Raw genomic sequence first — 22,629 nt, 5'->3', positions numbered from 1 at the left:
TACATCATTAGTAAGTAATCATCATTTTCTTCAGTTGATGTAGAAATTTAAGTCATATAAATTGAAATATTAGTCATGAACTGTATCACATTACTACATCTAATGCAGCATATACATCTCATATCAAGTAATTTTTTAAAAGAGTCGAAATATAACAATAAAATACCTCATGCTGACCAGGACATCTCCATCACGAAATATAAAAAGAAGGATATTTTCTTGTGTGACATCATGGAAGTTAGCATTTTTTTCATTTGCAAAAAATAAGTCTGGCTTCCAAAGACATTTAAACATTGTTGGATCCACTGTCAGTGTATCTGAACCTCTCCAGTCATTGGGCAGTTTGAGTCTGGGGTCATTCCACTTCTGTCTTAGGAAGATGTTGACTCTATAATCCTGATGGGAGGAATTCATAAATATTAGATGAGCCAAAAGTCTAGCCAAAAACCCATGGAGGAAGAAAATTGTTCTATCAGATTGAAAAGAAAAGCAATTTATGCCTCGATTTTTTTAATAACAAAGATAGTAATCATTGCTTAAATGACACTGATAAGTGTTTAGTACAAATTGGTAGATGATATCTCACACATATTTTGAATATGGTAAGATTTTTTTAAAAAGGGCCAAATTCTCCCTTCCTCATTTTTCTGTCTCCTTGATAGTAGTCCTCTGTTACCTAGGCATAGAGAAGAGCATGCAGCAGGACAGAAGGAAGCCACAGCCTGACTACACTAAATTGCTGCAGGCAGCAGGCATGATATCACTTCTATCAGGATATCCTGTGAGTGTAAATCCCAGATTATTCTCCATGTGGTTAGATGGCACACTGATGGCAAAGAATCACACTATAAAAGCAGAAAACAGAGCAGGTAGGTAGTAGATTTTACACTACACACAGAAAACACAGCCTCAGACCTTGTAACAAAGATTTGGGACTATTTTAGTAACTAAGGAAAACTGATGCCAGTTTGCCACAAAAATAATGAGGCACGATGTATGAAAGCAGAAACAAGTAGGTCTCAAAGAGACAAAATTCAAGACACAGAGGAAACTTTCCTCTGAATTCAGCAGAACTCTTGCTTAAGGATGGACAATAGTAAAGCCATACTCAGTGAGAAACTAATTTTGCCTTCAGGAATTGGAGTAGCATGTGTCTCAGGGCAAAACAATACCCACATGCATTCTGACCTTAGTGAAAGACGTGTGTGTTCAACGGAAAAATCTGACCCAGTATGTCAGTGATGACTTTTCTGTCTTACTTCTAAGTCGTTTTTGCTTTTTACATTTACATTTAATCCAGGGCCTCTTTTTTATGTCTGTGTAAACTAGGCAGATCACATACGGAAAGAGAATAAAGGTAATGTTGAAATAAAGTAAAAAAATAATAATAATTTAAAAAAAATTCCAAAATTCTATATGTAAGATAACTTCTATCTCCAGTCTTTGTAGTTCTCTTCCATGGTATGTTTTCATTTTTCATAACTGTCTATTAGGTACAAAGCATCCTGAGAGAAGAGCTGTGTCTGAACAGTGAAAACACTGCTACTGATTTACAATTATAGCAAAATGCTAGAAAACGGTGAGTGAAAGTTCTCAGTCTATTTTTGGTTTGTCAATGTATTCTGCATAACAAACTAATGATATAAAGTTGCTTATTTTACGCATGAATGCTCTCTTACACATTCTTCTGTTGATTCCATGTGAGTTCTCTTCTGCTGTATTTACTATAATACATACATTTACAGTCCAAAGCAAGTGCCATGTTGAGACAGCCATGCTAACTCCAACAGGAAGGAGTTCCCTTGGCTAAGACCTCATGCAGAATTATTTACACTGTTGATTTACCCTGTTAATTGGAATACAGTATGCAGTTTCCCATGTCCAGTCCACCAGTGAGATCAGCCCAGGTATTTATTCCACTATACTGTGTAATATTATTCCTTACTGCATTGTAAGGAAAAGCAAAGCATCAAGACTAAGCTGAAATAACTGAGGCACTATTTCTTAATATGCACAGTTTCGAGAGACATGTTACTTGTTGGCAGTCTGGTTTTGAAAAAAAAAAAATGTGGTCTGACTCTTATTCATATAAAGACCTATATTATCTTCTCGAAGTAAAGAAGCAGTATAAAATAATAGGTGATATGAAGTAACTTTGTACTGGAAGGCTCTCACAGAGAAGTTTCAGAACAGGAGGGAACTCAGGTTATTATCTCAGAAAGCATCTTTCGAATTATATGTATATAATTGAAAATTTATTTTACTTGCTGCTTGCTGAAGTTTCCATTTCATATGCACTTCTTGCCTCAGTGGAAACAACTCCTTTAAACCGTATGAGATAAATAATGCATACAGTTAATGTTCACAAGCATTACACTATTCATTACACCAAAATTAATTTCCCCATAAACAAGTGCATTAACCTAATTTTAACAAAATAAAATGCCTTCTCAAAGCCATAGGCAAATGATAAACAGTGTCCAACACTTGCCTTGAGCTTACCCATTCAGAAGAAGGGGATGTTTACATCACTGAAAAGCAGAAAGCACTGGTAAAATAAGAATTGGAAGTCAGATCAGGTGGATGCTATTTTATTTCCTTCCTTGCTTTATTACAAATGAACTTAAATATACCAAACAACAGGATGTTGTAACACTTTCAGAACTTGATTCTGTTCCTATTTTAGGAAGAAAAATCCCATTAACCTAAAATAGGTAGGTTCAGACCTACCTAAATGACCAGAAACTTGTAACATGGTGTACCTGGAGAGAAAGGCCATCAACATACTTGAGACAATATAGAAAATGCAGAAGGAAGCAAAGACATGTCAGGATACAAAACTGTGGCTAGCCAGACAGTGATGTGCAAAAGGTTTTCTTTTAGAAGAATATGAACTATTACAGTATCTGGCAGCAGTATACACTATGATCTGGCATAAATCTATTTTGAAAGAAGTCTGCAACAAGTCCTCTCAAATTTGGGCAATTAATTTTAAGATTCAGTATGTGCACCACAATTAGGTTCAATAGGGACTGAAGGAGAGGTCTCCATGAAGCAGATCGTCTCCCTCCTATACATTTTAAAAATACTCCTTGAATATTGCAGAATGATTGGCATTTTATAATAGAGTCAAATAGCAATTAAAAGCCTGAAACTAGTGGGGGAGGGGTGGGGAGGTGGATGTGGGAGTTGGGAGGGTGAAAGGGATATTAATCAGCATTAGAGCTAGGAGGACCTGGTAGGTAAAAAGAATCACAGAAGTATTCTACAAGGCTTTGTTTTCCCATGGAACTCCAACAGAAGGCAAGTTGTTTTCAGGGAGGTTGAAAGGGGAGGCATTCTAGGAAATATTTCAATGCAACCTACTAAACTGTGGGCATGTGGCCAGAAAACCTCCTCAGGCCAGAAACCAGGCATAGCCAATACATCTCTTCCTGCAAACTGGAGCACAGAGCAGATCAAGAAAGGCTTTTCTTACATGAACTGCACTCATATAAAGAAAGGCAGCATAATAGCACTGTCTGTTACTAAAGTAGAAAATGGCAGTTTTACGATTAAAATAAGGAAACCAAGTTTTCCTTTATATACATAAATATTAAAAAGACCTTTCTGCAAGATTTTAAAAAAAGGAGAAGGAGGAAGCGGTGTTTTACCATTTGAGACAGTGACGAAAGGTTACGCTGCAAGTACAAACCTTGAATATAGATTCTGTAGACAGAGGGTCAGGTCATAAGCACAGTTAAAATATTATAGCCCTATGGATATTTACAGCAAAAAGGATCTATGCCTAGGAATCCTTGACAGGTCACCCAGTCTGTAACAGTTTATAAATGTGAGATAATCAGCATATTATCCCACAAATCTGCAGTCTAAAAAAATAATCTGCAAAATCAGAAGCAGAGTTAGCATGGGGATTAGACAAGTTGCCTAATGAGCTAGAAGGAAACAAGCTGCAGGATTCAAGATAAAGGGAGCTTACTGGCAGGTAGCAGCTCAGCTATAAACTCTTCTCCACTTTAGCGGTGCAAATCCCTATTCACTCCGTAGTTCACTAATTTTTTGTTTAGTTTTTCCAGGTAACTTGTTTGATACATGTGTGGAAATGTCGCAATTCTCGCGAATATTCTACAACACCACATTAAAACACTTTGCTTTCTAGACCCAGAGCAAATGTTTGCCCTTCACTTTCTTCACAAAGGCTTGATTAAAGCAGTATCTGGGCATAGGATCCAAACTATGGATCCTATCTTACTTCAAACAAATATTACTTCAATTCTATCGATGCTTTTCTATAAAGAAACTCCCTTCTCTCTTAAAACTCCAGCTCAGTAGGAGGTAATCTGTACTCTTTCTTTGTTGAGTGTGAGCCAACTGCATAGCTAAGAATGCAATGGTCATGGGACCAGAAGGATGGCAAGCAAAAAATAATTGAAAATAATTTTGTGGGATTCCTGAAATATGTGAGGAACTCCCAGAACCAGCTACCACAATCTCAAGGCAAGGGACACTGTAGGATCCTGTTGACTAGTTAGAAGCTACAGACATTAAGCCCAGAGTTGGCTATTTCAGAGAAGGGTCTGAGACTGGGATACAGGACATCTTGTTGAAGTTATTTCCTTCCAAATCTCTTTTAAACATCCTTCTGAACAAAAGGATATCAGCATGCCAAATGGCCTTTTCTCACTGGGACTCTACACATTTGTTTGTCGAGCCTTCTACCACCACCTCACTTCCAATAATCTGGGACTCATGGTTATTTTTCCCCACCCTTCCAATACCCAAAAGAAGGAAACATCCTTGCAGCATGGCTAAACCAGAACACTTGACCCCCACACAGATTTTGAGAAAACCTATGAATCCAGATACTACAGCCAGAAGTGGCTACAGAGGCAAGGATCATCATGACACTTCACCAACTGAAATACTTGGAAGTACATCACTCCAATCAGTTTAGTAGCTTCTGGTAACTTTAGAGACAATCAAGAAATCAATATTCCTTGCGATTACACCAGCGCCTTGAGACAGTAGAGATGCAGGCAGCCACTCTTCTCCAAGACCGAGGAACCTTTTTTAGCAGTTCTGTCACTGCTTACATATGTGTCTCCACTCTGAATGTGTAAGGCCCCTCCAGCCCTTCACAGAGCTGGTGCCTCAGCTCCAGGAAACATTTTTCCTGTGATTCTGGAGGAAAAAGTTTTTTCCTAGTCTAAGGGACGTGCTTCTTCTGTCTGGTGCATTACCCAGACCACCTGAAGACAAGTACCAGGCTCTCCCCAAGAGAACAGTGGTTCCTGAATGTCAACAGGACCCAATGCCCACTGCAGCAGGAAGAGTTTCCCAAGTGATATATGGAAGAACAGATTGAGCGTCTCTTTTGTCAGTGCTTCCTGTGATACATTAAGGCAACCAAGAAATAAACCAAACATGCTTAGCTATCATGGTGATCGACTGGACATAGAAATCTAAATAAGAACATAAATTAAGTAAGGATGGTGCCTGAAGTTCTGAAATATGGAGGAAAGCATGACACCTTATAAAACATCCTAGTAAATTTGTGACTGACCATACCAGGAATTCACAGACATGCATTGCTGTAGAAGGCATACCTAATTTTTTGGGGGAAGCACACTCCTTACATTCATGTTTTGTAGACATTTGGATCTGGGTGAATTGTAAAAAAGACTCTGTAAAAGTCACTTTTTAAAGCATGCAATAAATTTCAGAAACTTGAAAGGGCCATCTGGCCTAATATTCCTGCCATCTTAGACACTTATCTCACTCCTACTTTCCTGCTCTTCCTCCCTACCCTCTTTAAACTTCAGTCCTCTTTTTCTTTTCAGGAAATAAATCTTGAGGTATCTTCGGTATACTTACATTCATGGTTTTAATATCACTTTCCACTAATGCTATTAGTTGACTTACTATTACTTGCAATCAGATCTAAATCTTTATTTACTCCTAGTTAAAGAAACAAATTTCTGGCCAAGCTGTTCAAAAGCTGTTTCAGCCATCACATATGTTTAACTCTGAGTGGCTCTACAGTCCCACTGAAATGTTATTAGGGTATCGTGCAAACTGGTTCTGAATTTTAAGTGGGTATTTACTTACAACAACAACAAAAGGTGTTTTATTATTTATTAGCTGTATTATGGTTTATTGCTTCTGTACCATTATGAGTAGGAATGCTGCTTTAGTCACAGCATTAAGAAGAGCAGCCTGATTTTGGGAACTGCCTCAATGCTTTGAATGCAGCAGACCACAAAGTTATTTCTAAATGGGATGCTCAGGCAGCGCCTCAGAACTCCCACGCTGAGTGCATCCGGGCTGTGGCTTCTTCCAGTGTACTGGCAAGACATGGTGTGCTCCCCTTTTTTGCATAAAAGAAAACCCCAATCAGGTCAGAACACCCTCAACAATTAAATGTCATTTTTTGCAACATTTTACAGTATTTACTGGAAATACCATTGCAAAAAAGTTCTTCAAGCCCCAAATATTTTGAACGGCTTTGCTGAAGTCACTTTTCATTTTGAAACTGATTTTATTTTCTATAGAAACAAAAACTGTCAAAGTTGTAATAAGGATTATTTGGTGCTGTTATTGACATGTTGAAATCTTCTGACTGAACTGGAAACACATTTTCAGAAACGTCACTCCTCAGTTTATTTCTCTCACATAGTAAATAAACAGAAGTAAGAGTATCGTCATTGATGCTCTACTCTGTTACTCCTTCTACTGTCCCTCCATGATTTACTCCTATCCTCAGAACTACATAAAATAGAGAACCTGTATGCTTCAGCCTTACGTATGTTCCTTTTCTCTCATATACAGTCACAGTATTTACTTCAGTGATACACCAACCAGCTCATATATTAACTCTCAGAAAGATGATTAATTGCCCGGCACTTAATATCTTATGGAAATAAGTGTATTTCTTGTATCTGAGAAACCATGGATTTCCTTTCATATACATCACATTCTAAAAGCTATGACAATGTGTGGACAAATACAGAATGAAACAGATTAAGAGTTTTATGACAAATCAGAGTCAGTCTATCCCTATTAACTCAATTCTCAGTGTCTACAGCCATAACAATTATTTCTACTTTATAGTTCATAATCCTCAGCCTGAAACATAATTTAATAAGAAAATGTCCATGTGTGCTATATTAATTTCATTTCAGTCTTACCATAGTTGTCTCTTGAATTGATCCAAAGCTGTTAATGAAGATATTGACTGCAACATCAACTGGAATTCCTTGGGGAAAAAAACCAAAATATTCCTAGTGAACTGCACAGCCCAGCAAAGATAGGTTATTCTTCATTTAAAGTTCCTTTATAGTGGTATCACAATGTGAAATGTTTTTTATACAGTCATACAACTTTATCTTTTCAAGTTAGTATACACAGTTTTTAAGAGCTATGGTTTAATCTATTTCCATTGAAAGCCAATAGAAATCACAAACAATCTTATCAACCTAGTGATAAGAAACAAAACCTTAGTCCAGAGTTCTAAGTTTAAAGCATTTCACAGCTCATAAATTTGAATATTTTTCAAATTACATTATTTTCTGTTACCACAGAATGCACAATCCAGTATCACTTTTGCATGCAGTGTAATGGATAGAGGCAATTCAGGTTTCTAGCAGCGGACACTTTTAACTGTCAAGGTCATAACGATGATCTACTATCCCAAATTACCTATTTATGATGACACATTTACTTATACTGTAAGAGGATACCTCTTTGTGCAAGTACATAACTGTAAAGTATGAATACAGGCAGATAAAAAATGTTGCATGCAGCTTTCACAGCTACCTAGCCTTGGTGCAAGAGAAAGCGGCTCCACTTTACAATGGTTACCAATTTGCCAAGAAAAATTTCTAGAAGCCAACAGCTGTGAAGATATTAAGATGGACTGGATTTTTTCCTCCTTTCCACAGCCAGGATTCCTGTAGTTGAAGAGGGATGGTGTGACAGCTGCTACATCTGCCCTTTGTCACCCTGCGGGAACTGATTGGCAGTCATCTAATTTGGTGTTAACACAGAGTTATCACGAAGCACGGAGAAGTGGCCTGATGGTTGTGAGAACTAATTATGGTCCACCGGTTTTATTTAGCACCTATATGTTGAGAGTGCCAGTATGTATAATAGATGCATGTGTCTGATCCCTTTTACACTGTTACAAGTACCTAATTCAGTGAAATTCTTCCTATTTTAAGCAATAAGAGATATAACAGTATATAAACACTGTTTTGGCAAAGTAAGCAAATACAAAGTAATACATGCCTCATCTAATAGTTTGCTTGTCTGCATAATATTTTAGTGTACATTTAATACATAAACTCAAACTCGTTCTCTTGGTTCACCAGAAAATCACTATGATAAAGTTTCACTTTTTTCAGTTAAACCAATTCGTTGTTTGTTGGGTTTTGGTTGGGTTTTTTTTATTTGGTTGTTATTTTTTTTTTTAATCAGACCAGTTAAATGTGGAGCCTTTGGTTATGCAATAAGCATTATACTTTGTTTAGCGCCTGATGCATGTGACAGCACACCCACCACACCACTAGTATCCAAGAGTGCGCTATCTCTTCCAGATTTGAGTAGAACGTGCCGTCCAAGAAAATCACTCATCTGTGAGGAACGTTTTAACACGGCCAAACCACTTGTCAGAAAATGTTCTTTTTCTTCCACCTCCCTGTGAGGTAACATTGCATGTCCTCCCTTTCCCTTCCATCTAGATTCTTACCAGACTGCCAGCAGGGTTATCAAAAATATAAAGAAACCTGCAATACGCTTTGTGATTTATCATGCTGGAGAACAGGTAGAACAGAGGCTGGACATTTATTCTTTGTGAGAAGGCTCAGTGCTGAAAACATATAAATAAGATTCTACAGAGAATAAGAAAAAAAGCAGGTCACTTGCTGAGAACTGAGTTTAATACATTTATAAAAGTAAAACAGAGCATCTAAAGAAGGTCTTTTCAAAAGCACAATAAATACTGTAGAATTCCAAATTTACCATACTATTGATATCCATGTTAAAATGTCTCTTAATGCACATACAATTAAATATAATTTTTAAAAAGAAAGAACTGACTTATGTAAACTGCAGTGTCTGTAATAATGTAATAAAATGGTCTATGATGTCTTTTTCCAGCAGGGAAATAATCTAATTCCTAGAAAGTGTAACTTACAGCTGTGTGAGTTATTAGAGGTTTTTCAGAAAATATGTATTCCAACCTTTTCTGCATATGTAAGGAAATCACATTTGCCCACATGGAAGATTCCTAGAAGATTTGACTACCAGTGAGATGTTTTAAAGTCAGAGAATGTGTTTAAATTCATTATCTATTTGAAATCTCAAAGTGTGTAAGCTGTATTACTAACATATCATTAAAAGGTTTAATAACTGTATGGTTTCCAAATAGTGATACTGCTAATCCAAAGTTTTATGAAGTCATCTTAAAGGATCTCTGTAGAGAATTTTGGTGGCTTAAAATACTGTAAAGCAAAGATGCTATTAAAGTCCAACTAAAATGTAGGGATGAACAGATATTTTAAAAACTTATTCTATAAAATCTAGTTTTGTTTTTTAAAAAAAAGAACTTTTATATAATAATAATATTAAAGCATCACATAACTGTTACAATCATGAAATCCTAACATATTACCTTTCAGTCTGAAAAGGTAAATACCTTCTGCAGTTTCACACTATCTAGAGAAATTTCCATTTAAAAAAAAAACCAGAAACTGAGGTTTTGAATATTATCTCTGTTATCTGAAACTGTTATATCTCTGAATATCTCTGAATATCTCTGAAACTTATATAAAGTTTTCTATGTGTGAAAAGAGAAAAAGTTTAAAACCAAAGATTAAAAGAAAGACTGAAATATCAGACAAACCTTTGAAATTGGGCCTTATCCTGGGATCATAACTGAGCAATAGTCTATTCAAGATATTGCTAGTAGAATTAACTGGTACTCTTGCAAGGTCTTCAGCTGATTGCTGGCTGTAAAAGGAAAAGTGCATTAGTTACTACTAAGGCAGAATCAACTGTGTGCTTAAACTTAGGCCATTTTAAAGTTATGCCATAAATACCATTTGATGAGCAAAATATGTTCAATATTTTGAGGTTCATAGTGTATAGTCCTCCTTTCTTTGTGATGCTTCAGCACTTTTCAAGAAACTACAACAAAAGTCAAAGCTCTCCTATATAGTCTCAGCTGTAAACTTGAGAAAATAAACTGCAGTTCACTAATTGTTCCCTTCCCTCCTAATACAAATATCCAGAAGGACATGACTTATTCCTCAGTAGAAAAGCAACCACCTGAACTATTTTTAGCGACTGTCAGATTAGGAACATAAGTAAACTGACAGGCACTCTGTAGGTGCCAAACCATGCAGAGGCTTTTGGCAGTCCCCTGCGTTCTCATGCCAGTGCCAGCTATTCCACTGAGCTGGAGCCATTGCACAATCTCCTTCTCAAGCGCTAATAAAACCTTTGTTACAGAAAATCAGGCCTTGGACTCTCTTCGGTTTTGCAGGGGGAATTTAAACAATTCCATTTACCGTGCTGTTATTGTGGTGGGTGTTAAATTAAAGCCATCGCTGAAGTTAAAAAGTACGCGTGACAGGTAATGTAGCTACAAGAGTAACAAGAAACTGAGGGTAATATAAAGCAATAAGGGTGCATCAGTCTCCCCCCCCCCATGTTCTTTGCAGACCTAGCAGGCTGATAATGTCATGGAAATGAATGTATATGTTGTCTGTAGAACCTGTCCAGTGATGTTTTCCAATTCTGAATCTTGTCTTGTGATCACTTTTCCTCTTATTTTATGATGACTACTCTGCTGACTTTCTGTCCTTGTAATTTAGTAACCAAGATGCCATGTAAAAACAAGACAAACACCCTACAGAAGCATGTCATATGCATCAACACTGTTACCTCTAGCAAACAAACATATGAACATATTTTTTAAAATATTTCAGTTTATTTCCTAGATATTTTTCATAATCAGTATCAGCTTCCATTGCCCTCTTTAGCCTGCTTAATTTCTTTTTTTCACCATTCTTTCCCATATCAATGTCAGCTTGACAGACCTATGGGTTATTCTTCACAACATCTCGGTTCACTGTTAGTTTTCTTCTCATCTTTCCGTCTCCTTCATGCCCTTTGGGATTTCTGCATTCTTTAAATATTTATTGAAGAAAATATTAACTATCCAAAAGGCTTTTGGTCTTAAAAAAAAAAAAAAAGTTGTATAAATGTGTCAGATCTCCAGAGTTTAAGATGTCCAACAACAACAGCTCCTGTTCAGCACCTTCCTTAATGACTATCAGGCAAATTAATTAATTAATTAATAGGTGCCACAATTGCAAGATATCACTATTTCATTGCAAAGTGGAGATGCTTTTCAATGAAATAGTGACAAGATCCTAGCCCTTGCAGAGGTTTTACGAATAACCCCACCTTTAAAAACAACTGTTTTGACTAAAACCATAAGGGAAACAACAGGAGCACTTGAACAAGATCTGCTGGCCTGACAGCACATACTATGCCTTCACAATGAGATTTAATCTCCTCAGTTAAGAATTAAGAGTTGAAATGTTCATAAATGAAACTGAAGGAATTCCCTATTATTAAAAACATGTCTACCATTTACGATAACCTAACTGTATTTTATCCTGTCATAGTTTCCTTGACACCCTTTGAGCATTTTATCCTTGAGAAACAAACCAGTCAGATTTCTCTTTTCCCCACTGTATTACTGAATGTCTGAAACCTAAATTTGTGTATCTGTTCAACAGTTTGCTTGTATTTGTTTGATGTTATACACAAGGGATAAAAGTACACCAACTCAGTTAAGACACTGAATTACCACCCAATTCTCTGGAAATTTCAAACTACTCATCAGTTGCTAGCAGGATTAGAATGAATCCTGAAGGCTGCTCAAAGACGTAGCTACCAAAAAGTGTATATCCCTGACTATAGCTTAAACTGTCACACACAGGATGAGAAAAAACTGTGGAGCAGCTTTAGGTGGCTGCAATATATAATTCCCCAACCATCTCTTGCAAACAGTACTGCCACATGTAACAACCACATAGGTGAACTACTTCTTCTATCAGAACTTATCCAGAGATAAATAGGCCACTAATAAAACAAGGAATCTTTTAGTAACGTATGTTAACTTCCACTAGTATGTCTTTATTCTGTGTACAGTAAAACTCTGCTAATTTACTATTGGAACAATTAAATAGCAATAGGTCTAACCCCTATGAATAACTGATAAATTCACATTCAAACAATTGTCCCAGGGTTGGGTTTATGGGTTTTTATATTGATTTTGATTTGGATCATTATGTGAAAGAACTCATTTACTTCTGTCATTTTGAGATTCGTGTTCAGTTTTCAGTGATAACCTTTACCAACAAACAGATTGCCACTGAAATACCATACACCAGCTTTGTATACTTTTTTTGCGGTTACCACTAATTGGACAATAGGAAAAAATGAAGTTAAATGTTAAGATTACTTTTCACTTTGTAGCAGGAACAAAACAGAACAGAATTCTTATTTAACTTAAAAGGCAGGCAAACACTGTACACTATCTAAGATCTAAACCACCTACATCAGATGCCTACAGAATCTATATTTATAAAAGTAGGGTCTCCTTAACACAAGCAATAGGATTTTTGCCTAAATCATATATGCCCAGTATTAATGAAATATTGATACAAAACCAAACAACTAATAAACAAACTCAAATATTTCCCCCCCCCTTTTTTTTTTTCTTTTAATTTCTTCTATGGATTATACAAAGAAGTTCATCAAATAGTGATGATAGTAATCTGAACCACATGGGTTTACATGAACCCATAGATTAAACATAGATGCTCATAAAATGCAATGAAGAAAAGAGGAAAAATGTCTGAGAAATTAAATGGGTGAGCAACAAACAGCAAAAGAAAGACAAATTCAGCTGACAGGTTAATTTTTCTCTTCAAGTAAGAGGAATAAGGCAGTAGGTTTGTGAGAGTTGAGCTGCACTGTAGAACTACATTAATACAAGTATCTGCTCAGGCTGTTAGTTCAAAGGTCAACCATGAATTAGGCAAAGGAGATTGACTGCAGTAGGAAGACAGTGATGAGATAAAAAATGGGTAGCAGCACTGCTTTCTGGTAAAGAACATCATGACCACCTTCTTCCGTAAGTTGCTGGTAGTGTTTAGTACTCATACAAGTGTAATGTGCACACATTTATAAAAGAACCAAGTGAAACACAGTGTGGCTGTTTTGAGTTGGGAGAAAAGCACAGAGTCAGTAATTGCTATTTTTTTTAAGTTGACTTTGAATTAAGCAGTTGGAATAGCTACTGGAAAAAAACACTCTGCTGAGTATCAGTTAATGTTTTCACTGTGGTCTTCTACAGCATGCTGTCATTGAACTACCAGCATGGAATAGCACTCATGGGACCAAACATTGTCACAGGACTGGCTTCCTTTCAGAAAGCCTTGCTGATCAAAATGCCTGAATTTCACCTGCAAATCAATAAACTGTATGTGTAGCCTTTGGTGATTTAAGAAGTTATGCCACAATCAAAGAGAGAGGTGAGCAGAATGACTTAATGAGACACTGAATGGGATGGGTTAGGCATTTGGAGAAACAGGCTGGACTATTCATGCCAGTAAGATGATTACCTAAAGCCACTACCACCCTTGCTTAATTGGCCATTCTGTAATGAATTAATGATAGGCAAATGTGTAGACTCCATAACAGAAAAAAAATTAGAGCTGAGATCTCCCTTCCTAAAAGAAGCAGTACTTGAATTTGCTAAAGGCTGTCTGATTCCCATATAACAACACTCACACCAACTGAGAAGTTACTACTTTTTCTTATTTATGCTACAATTTCCACATTTGTGAAAAGCTGATAACTAGCCTAATATTTCCCTTAGATTTCCACCAGTTGTGGCATGTATTGCAATTTTAATACATTTATTTCAACTTGCGTTGAATGTATGAGGAGCTGCTGGAAAGCATTAGGAAATGGAAATGCAGCAGCTTTCTTCACAGTAATTGATGACTTCCAATCAAGATACGGTAAATACCAAACCAAGGGTAAGGCAACAGAAGTTTCATTGTTGTTTTAAAGGGAATTTAAAAGCAGGTAATAGTAAAGCTAGAAATTGCCTTAGCAAGAATTTTGCCTAAATAACAATTCTGAAAACAAACCCAACCCAAAACACACAAACCCCAAACCCCAAGTATGCTTTCTCTTTTTCTGGGGAAAAAAAAAAAAAAAAGAGAAAACAAACAGTACTCTCAAAAGTGTTCTCGATTCTGCCAACAGTATCCTCAAAAGCCGGAAAGAAAACAAAGTACAGTGCGTCTTTCAGCATAACATCTCCATGTGATATGACTGGCCTCTCTCTAGCCTTTCAGGGGTTACTTCTGGTATCATTGCTGAATAAAAGCATGACTTTAAATACTGTATTTCAGAGGATATGCAGTAAGGAGTTCATCTCCTCTTCCACTGCAGCTCTACACATTTATCACTGCCTTTGAAGAACATGATTAACATTTTCAATTGATGGTAATGGATAATTATTTTTATAATTCACTAATCAAAATCCAGAAGTTTATATAAGCAGATATCCATGCCAAATGGAAGCATATACTGCCCTTTGTTTGAAATTTATACAGTTTCCTTACATTTGTGTTAAGCAAATGTGTCAGAACACATTATATCTCTACAGTTTGTCATGACATTTAGTCTCTCAGAGCTCACTGAAGTTACAAGGATTCTTTATCACATGCAGTGCTACAGGAGGATGACTGCAGGAAAGACTATAACAATATTCTGTATGAGTAGGAAGGAGAACCTTTGCTGTTGTATTAATTTACCTACTGCCCCGGTCTTTAGTCTTAAGATCCCATTATGCTGAAGAAGCTCTAATTTTACAAGACAACATGAATTTTTTGTGTGGGGGGTGTGTGCTAGGTGGGGGGGGAAATGTATGTATCACAGGGATGTATTCACACACCATCTTACAATCCACTGCAGTCCAGACAGTCAGGTAGCATGCTTATTCTATTGTTGGTGTTTACTTTGTGTGCATAGCTTGGATAATCTAGCATTAAGCTCTGCCTTTGCATAGTTCTAGATTACCATCTGACAGACAACAATATATATTCCAACTCACACTGTTATCTCCAGTAAAATTTCCTATATAGTGCTGAAACAACAGATTTTAGTACAGTTTATCTAATCTGTGTGATGGAAACTGACATTCTAGTCATATAACTTGGCAGTGTATATCTGATGATGATAAAAGTAAGTTTGGAGAAACACAGGATCTGTCATCTCACCACATATTGCAAGTACTGTTTCAGTGATATAAACTATCAGCGTTGTGATTTGCAAGCATTTGATTTTCTGAGCGCAGTAACGCAAAGCATAAAAACAGGTTAATGCAAATCAACGAGATACTATGTAATTCCTCTGAGAAATCTCTGCGATCTCTAGTATGCTTAATAGCTACATTTTCAAACTGTACTGGGTGGCATCTCTATTACTAGAATGAATAATTACAGTGCCTCCAATGCAAAGTGATTTTATTCAAATTACATTAAAACTACGGAACTCTGAGTAACTGTTTATGTGTCCTCACAAACGCAGTTGACAGCTAAGCACCTGAAGTTAGATATGTAACTTCAGTACCTAAATTTGGAAGTAATGCAGTGTGGCAAACAAAGACAAAAGTTCCTTCATAGCAGAATTTGAAACAGAAACCTGGATTGGGCACCTAAAATTGTGAACCCTGAATTGTGGGGGTGAAGTAACTCATCTTTCATCTCCTATTGTCAAAGAGCATAGTCTCGTGATGTGGGCACGTAAGCAACCTTCCTGAAGCTGGGTGGTGTGAGTAGCTCAGCTAGTGTCACTATTTCCGTCCTTGTCTATCAGAAACCTCCACGTCCAGCTCTGGTTTCACATTCAACATTGCCAGGGTTGGACACCTTTAGGAATGTTTGTATGGTAAACCGAAGTGCCTATTCCCTGTGCTTGAGAAAAAGCGAGCCGATTCATCTGCCCACCACAGAGAGGACAGCTGCCAAACCAGTAGAAGCAGGGTAGTATGATACACCACCCAGCCTGAGCAGTATTGCTCACAGGAAGCTAGCCATGCTTCCATTTCCTAAAATTAGCTTGTTTGCTCCTAGCTTAGGCATCTCTGCATCCTACCAAAGTCACCACCTAAGTGACCCTCATTCATAACGGGCCTCCACTTGTGTCCTGAATCATGATCAACATCCATACATTTAAGCAGAACTACAGACATTTTAAAAATAATTTACCCATATCAGCTCCTTATCCCCGTCTTTTTTCCAAAGGCAGTAAGTACTGAAGCCATACATGGATCTTGGTAAAGTCTAACCACCTCATATGGTGGTACAAGTGGAGATACATTCTATATATAATTTTCTTTCAAAGATCCATTTGGCAGATATCAGAACAGAATTTAGTCCTACAGTTTTCTTTGTGCTGAGGCTTAAGGGATGTAATTTAACTTGCAGATCCATTTATTTTTTCAGTTGGAGGGTTGTATATAAAATACAAAGTCTGTAACTTCACTTCATGATTGCAGCGTCTCATCCTACTGTGTTCAGAACAGAGTAAATGCTGCTCACTGAGAGAGAGAACTACTGAAAGAGAAGCAGCCTACTATGCTTAATTACTGTTTTACAAGAGAATTTAAGGTTTGCTTATATAGCTTTATCTTTTAGTCATCATGTTTATCCATTCTGAAAACAAATTCCCAAACCTCCTGGAATGTAGCTCTCTCTGTCCAGGATGACAGCTTTGTGTGACGGTTACATGCTACAGAATAAGTAAACCCTTGACCAAGTGGTGTTACTATGGGGCAAAACAATTTTTATAGGAACCAGCCCTGGGCCCTGCAATATACTTATCTTCAGAATGTCTGAGATGTAACTACCTCCACAACAAATTTCAGGTTTTTCTTTCAACTTCACTCTATCTTCTCCCAAAAACTGTATCAACCCTCCCATCACTCCTACAAATGAAAATCTTCACAATCAACAAGATGGGAATGAAGACAGAGGTGATTCCACTCTCCCACCACTGACATTTTGGGGATGATCACATACTGCAGATAGAGAGGCCATATATACCCAAATTCTTGATACAATAAAAAAAAGTCCTTGTCCATGGCAAGGTGGAGAGGATACAAGATACACTTGGAACTTCTACATTACTCTTTACAAGAAGTGCATGTCAGAAGCTGATAGTTAGCCAAGAGAAATTTTAGGAGAGACTTTCATACAATTCCATGTTTTAAACACATCAAAGGCTTCTTTCCTTATTTCCACTGTCTTTTGTTGTTGTTTTTTAAAAGAAGCTGTTTATTGAACCTTGGCATCTGTGACCTTTCTAAGCTTCTGCCCTGGCAGATGGCACAAGCCATGTTTTCTGGAGGGCTTAGCGGGCCATTTCACAGTTTCTGAAATAGCTGATATGCTTTATTGAATACAAGCCAAAATATGATTTATACTCCTGCTTGGTGGGTGAAAAAGTCTCTACAGATATCATACAGTAACTACTTCATCATCTACAGGGATGTAAGTTGTTGTATGAAAACATGCATAAAGGTGAGGAAGGACACCATTTTAAAAGCACAGACTTGATATCCAGACAGAAGAATGAGATTTAGTGACTGAGGTTATAATACCCTTAGCATTGCCATGGCATTAGAGACGCTGTGAGATCTTCAGAAATGGCCATTGTGCAAGTGAATAGCTGAGTCATACTAAAACTATAATTAACGGGGATAGTTGTGATTATGAGCACAGGAGTGACTGATTTTGTTAGCTGCTATTTGACATCCTTACATCGCTGTGCCTTCTATAATGTCATAAGCAAACTTGCCTTTCCTTATAATTTCATGTGTCCAGAGATCTTGCAGTTTTGAGAAGAGACCTTTTAGGCTACTACGGATTGTAAAGATAACAGCAGCAGCTCAAACATCATAAAATAACTGAAGTATTTACTATGAAATAACAAAAACATTTTTCAGCAGTGTTCTTAGAAAAATTCACAGCTAAGTGTCCAACATATTTACCAGAAAGTGATATTATGAGGAATTATGAAGAAGGTAAGAAGTAAGTAACAAAGGTAATACAGCTCATGGGTAGTCTAAGATCAAGAATGAGATCGTCACTAAATCCAGCTGTAGCTATATTGTAAACAGTTGTATTCAGTATAGTGAATTTCAAAATAAGCTTTGTAAACAAAAAGACTGTAATCCACAAAATTCCTAAATTTTTTCATGAATAGGTGGACTTTTTTTTTAATATGTATTTTCTACGGAGACAAAAGTCAAGAGTTTTGATACACTAAGACTTTGTATTTTATTGCACTTGCCAGCTTCCAAATTTATGCTGCAAAACTCCCTACTAGAGGACTTCAGGCCTAATATATCAATTTCTTTGTTAATGAATGAACATTCAGGAATCAGACACAAGTAAAATTACTCTGTGTTTCATTTGGAAAGCCTGAGGTAAGAAGGAGAGCGATCTGAATGTAAGATGCCAAATCTTACATCTGTTCTGAGCAAGCATTAAATCAAAATAAGAACCAAGTGATTAAGCATCAGCTTCATGAAACCCTTTGATATAAAGGCAGGGAAAAACAGTTTCAGAAAGAAATGAAAATAAGATGGCCAATCAAGCCACCAGCACACAATGCACGGAGAAGTACAGGGTTATCAATAATCACAAGTAAAGACATTTTGCTCTAAGATACAAAACGGATTTTTCCTACTGAAGGAAGCAAATATCTGTTTATGAGACAATAATGAACTTTTTAATGGTGTTTCTAATCATTTGCTTTAATAGTATTTAATTTCATGCCAGAGGGGTGCATTTGGTGAAAGCCTTGTACTCTGGAGAACCATAAAAGGAAAAGCTCAAGTATGCTCAGTTTTCATACAAACCCAAACTGGCCTTATAACCATCTCTTTCTTAACATCAAACTACGGAATTCAAGCAGTAACATCAGATTCAGCATAAATCCTTCCTGGAAAATTATTTGCATACTTCTGAATTTAATTATAAAGTCTGTGAATAGAAGACTGTTCCCTATATAACTACTAGCATGTGTTTTTTTGTTCTCTTGAGGAGGTAAAATTTAGCTTTTCACATGTTGTAAGGAAACAAAAGGCAATCATTTGTTACAATTAAGCTTTAAAATTTATTACACCAGTAACCAATGCAGATTAAAGGAAGACTAAGAATTTTACCTATAAATATGTGTTTTAATTAGGAATTTGCATCATTAAATTTAATAAATTGTGTAAAAGCCTATTTATTTTCTTAAAAAAAAATACAGTGCATTCTTATAGAAGTTTATTTCCTTGATCATTTTTCATTCAACTTTTTCCTTTGGGACTGTTTTTGGCCAACCATTATGGTGTCACTTAATTCCTACTCCACTGCATTACGGTTCTGGTTTGTTTCTGAGGAAAGATTCCTTACTTTCTGTTCACAGGAAAAAATAATTATTAAGAATAGGCAGCCTCTTTTTATAACACAGTGTCACCAAGTAAAGACATTACGTGGCAGATTATAAAAATCATGCTGATGATTGAAAGTTTGCCATCAGTAGCCTGAGTTTGAGAGGCACTGGATAATTTCTCTGCAAGTCAGAACTGACTTTCATTGCTCATTCACATCAGAGGTCTTCTAGATGCCAGACACACAAAAAAAGCAGTCCCGCAACCCAGCTGTTACAAGTCGTTGTCTCTCAGGCTGTGAACTTCAGCCAAGGAAGATACAGACAACTTGTTAATTACTCAGGAAATGTGATAGGGCTTATTGATAAGGCAATTAATTCTAGAAAGCTTCAACTGGCTGGAATGTAAAAGTATCACTTTGAAAAATATAGTATTGATTCAATGCTTTTCAAATATATTTGTGACAAATGACAACATATTTAATGTCTGTAATGTCAATCAGTAACAAAAAGAACAGGGTACCAAGAAATATTGTGCTTAAGAGGAAAAAAAACCCCAAACAAACCCACTTATCAAGGTAAAATGAAATTTTTTTCAACGTTTTGAATTCTAATTAAGACCATGTCAAGAACAGGGTAGAAAGACTGACTGCTTCAATGATACCACAGAAGATCTGGATTCATTTCCCAGCTGTGTAACTCACTCTCTGAAGACTTCAGTGCTTACACCTGTCCTGGGAGCTATGACATTTCTTCCCTTGCTAAAAATCTTCACAACAGCTCGGACCAAAAACTACAGACAGAGCCCAACTTAACTTTACAAAGCAGATAGAATGGGCAGCTGTCACTGCAGATAAGTCATGATCACATCTGAGACTTGTTTCATAATGTATTCAAATCCAAAAATACATCTCATTTTTCAGGTTTGATATAAAAGAAGAATGAAAACACACCATATGTAGAAACTTTCCAAAAATACTGGGTTACAAATAAACATCGCTGTCAAGATTTAGAAAGAGTTGGAACTTTAAAGAAGTATTATTTAAACATTGCTTCTGTCTGGCTATTCCATTTATTTTTTTCTTTTATTTGGAAAAAGTTCACTCATGTTAAATAGCTAATCTCATCTTCCAGTCGTCTTCTTTCATGAACAAAGAAGAAATGTGTTTTAAACTTGTCCAAGCAATTTTATCATTTCAGGCATAGTGCTGTTTTACACTTATTAGCAACTTATTAGAGTGCATCAATCTTGTCCTCAGATATTTACACCATAACACTAAAAAGATGAGTGAGGCTGGCCAAGAAAATGACAAAAGAGGCCCTCAAAAATAAAACTTTCATATTGTCCTATGGATCACAACCTAAAATGTGGTAGGTGTTAGAAAAAAGGAGTATTTTTAACATGAAGCAATCACAGTTGTCCAGAATAAGCTCTCCGTTTAGCTGGGCAATCACAGATTTTAATTACTGTATTTTTACAGAGATAATTCCATAAGGGCATGCTTTGTAACAACAACCGATCAACCTCCATAAAAGATATACTACTGTAAATCAGTGATGGAACAAAGACCTTAGTTCTACCCAACATGCAGCAAGAGTATGTGTAGAACAACCCTTCTCTTACAAACTAAGCTAACCAGAAACTGAACTTCAGTATGAGCTCTGCATCCTCCTTGCTTTTCTCAGTATACCTGCAACATGACGCTAGACAGCAGTGCACTGTAGGACTACATAACTCTGTCCTTACAAACAGGAGGACACTGGGTTGGAATCCCCCACAAAGAAATAAATTCTTTACTATGGCTTAGATATTTCCTTTCATTAAAACAGAGGGCCTGCTGCAGGAGAAACACACTAATTGACAGAACTTAGCTATGACACTGGTCAAACCCTCTTCCTCCCATTCCCACCCCAAACCCCATTCTTTCAGCAGAAAGCATCACCTTCTACTTCAACTGCCATGTAATTTCCACTGTTAAAAATATGGCAGGTTCGCCATCATACAAAAGTATAAAAGAAACAAGGAACATACGATGGACATAGATATTGCTTCTTTTTCCCCTTTCCTTTCTTTGAAGACTTCTCTTTGGAATAGACTTCTTCAACCCATAAGGAGAACAAGATGAAAAGGAAAACTGCTGGTAAGAACTTCATCTTGAAGATTAAGCTTCAGAGAAACCACCTGTCTGCGGCAAAAGAAAAGAAAGAGGTTCATGTTAGTAGGGCTAGATATGGAAAATGGGAAACAAGAGACTTTCAAAAAGGAAACAAATGCGTTTGGGTTTGTTTTTTCTTTTAAGTCTGATCTCAGTTGCACTGGAAGAGACCGTCTGTTGAGGAACCAACTTAGGCAATTTTCTGAGAGTCAAGTAGCTTAGCAAAGTTAGGTGACTGACAGTGAGGAACAGATTAAAGTACAAGTTTGCTTTGGTGAGTTTAAGAAATAAACATGATGCCCTTCAAAGCCTGCCTAACTCAAAATCCTCAGAAACTTGGAAGCAGAATTCCTCCGTAAATACCACGTCATGTACTAACTGCATTAAGTATGGTTAAACGTGACCAACCAGTCACCTAGCAATGCAGAGAACTCTCTGTGACCTTGCACAGATACAACAGCAATCATTTCAGTGCTAGTTCAGAGGAAGGGCTGCAAATTTAATTTCATTTACAGCATTTAAACATAAATTATTATTTTGCACAAAATCTTCTCACTGCAGAGCCAGAGCAGAAAAGGCCTGGCAAAGATGACTGAACACATCCGCAATCCTGTGCTTTATTGCCCCTGTTCAGTCCAACACGTTAACTTCGCACGGGCAAAAGCACCTACCCCAGAGGCCACGAGCTGGGTCTATGCTCGGCCCGAGACGGCCCCAGTACCGGCCCCTGGACGCAGCTGCGCGGTACCCCCAGCTTTTCCCATTTGTTTCCCATCCTACAGGCACCTCCCAGTCGGTTTCCCGAGGCCAGCAGAAACCTCGAGGATACCTCAGCACCAGCCGCGTTTACCACTTTCATTTTACTCAGTTGGTTTTAATTATTTTCAAAGAGCAGTGGCTGCCTCTCTCTTCACACACACCTCCTGCACCTCCGGGA

At 37.0% G+C, this 22,629-nt stretch overlaps 1 protein-coding gene across 2 annotated transcripts in view; it reads right to left on the bottom strand.

The window, feature by feature from the left end:
- The window catches only part of GLRB (glycine receptor, beta), a 47,581-nt gene extending 25,867 nt beyond the window's left edge, over positions 1-21,714 (bottom strand). For both annotated transcript variants that reach the window (XM_010153053.1, XM_010153054.1), the window contains exons 1-4: positions 21,569-21,714; positions 9,902-10,008; positions 7,188-7,255; positions 167-396 (exon numbers count right to left, since the gene is read on the bottom strand). In XM_010153053.1, coding sequence (XP_010151355.1) covers positions 167-396; positions 7,188-7,255; positions 9,902-10,008; positions 21,569-21,690 — 527 coding nt within the window. In that variant the 5' untranslated portion in view covers positions 21,691-21,714. The remainder of the gene's footprint in view (positions 1-166; positions 397-7,187; positions 7,256-9,901; positions 10,009-21,568) is intronic.
- Between the last annotated feature and the right edge of the window lie 915 nt (positions 21,715-22,629).

Source organism: Eurypyga helias, unplaced genomic scaffold (assembly GCF_000690775.1).
Source record: "Eurypyga helias isolate BGI_N326 unplaced genomic scaffold, ASM69077v1 scaffold7006, whole genome shotgun sequence".
NCBI classification, from domain to species: domain Eukaryota; kingdom Metazoa; phylum Chordata; class Aves; order Eurypygiformes; family Eurypygidae; genus Eurypyga; species Eurypyga helias.
This window is presented reverse-complemented; position numbering and strand designations above follow the sequence as displayed.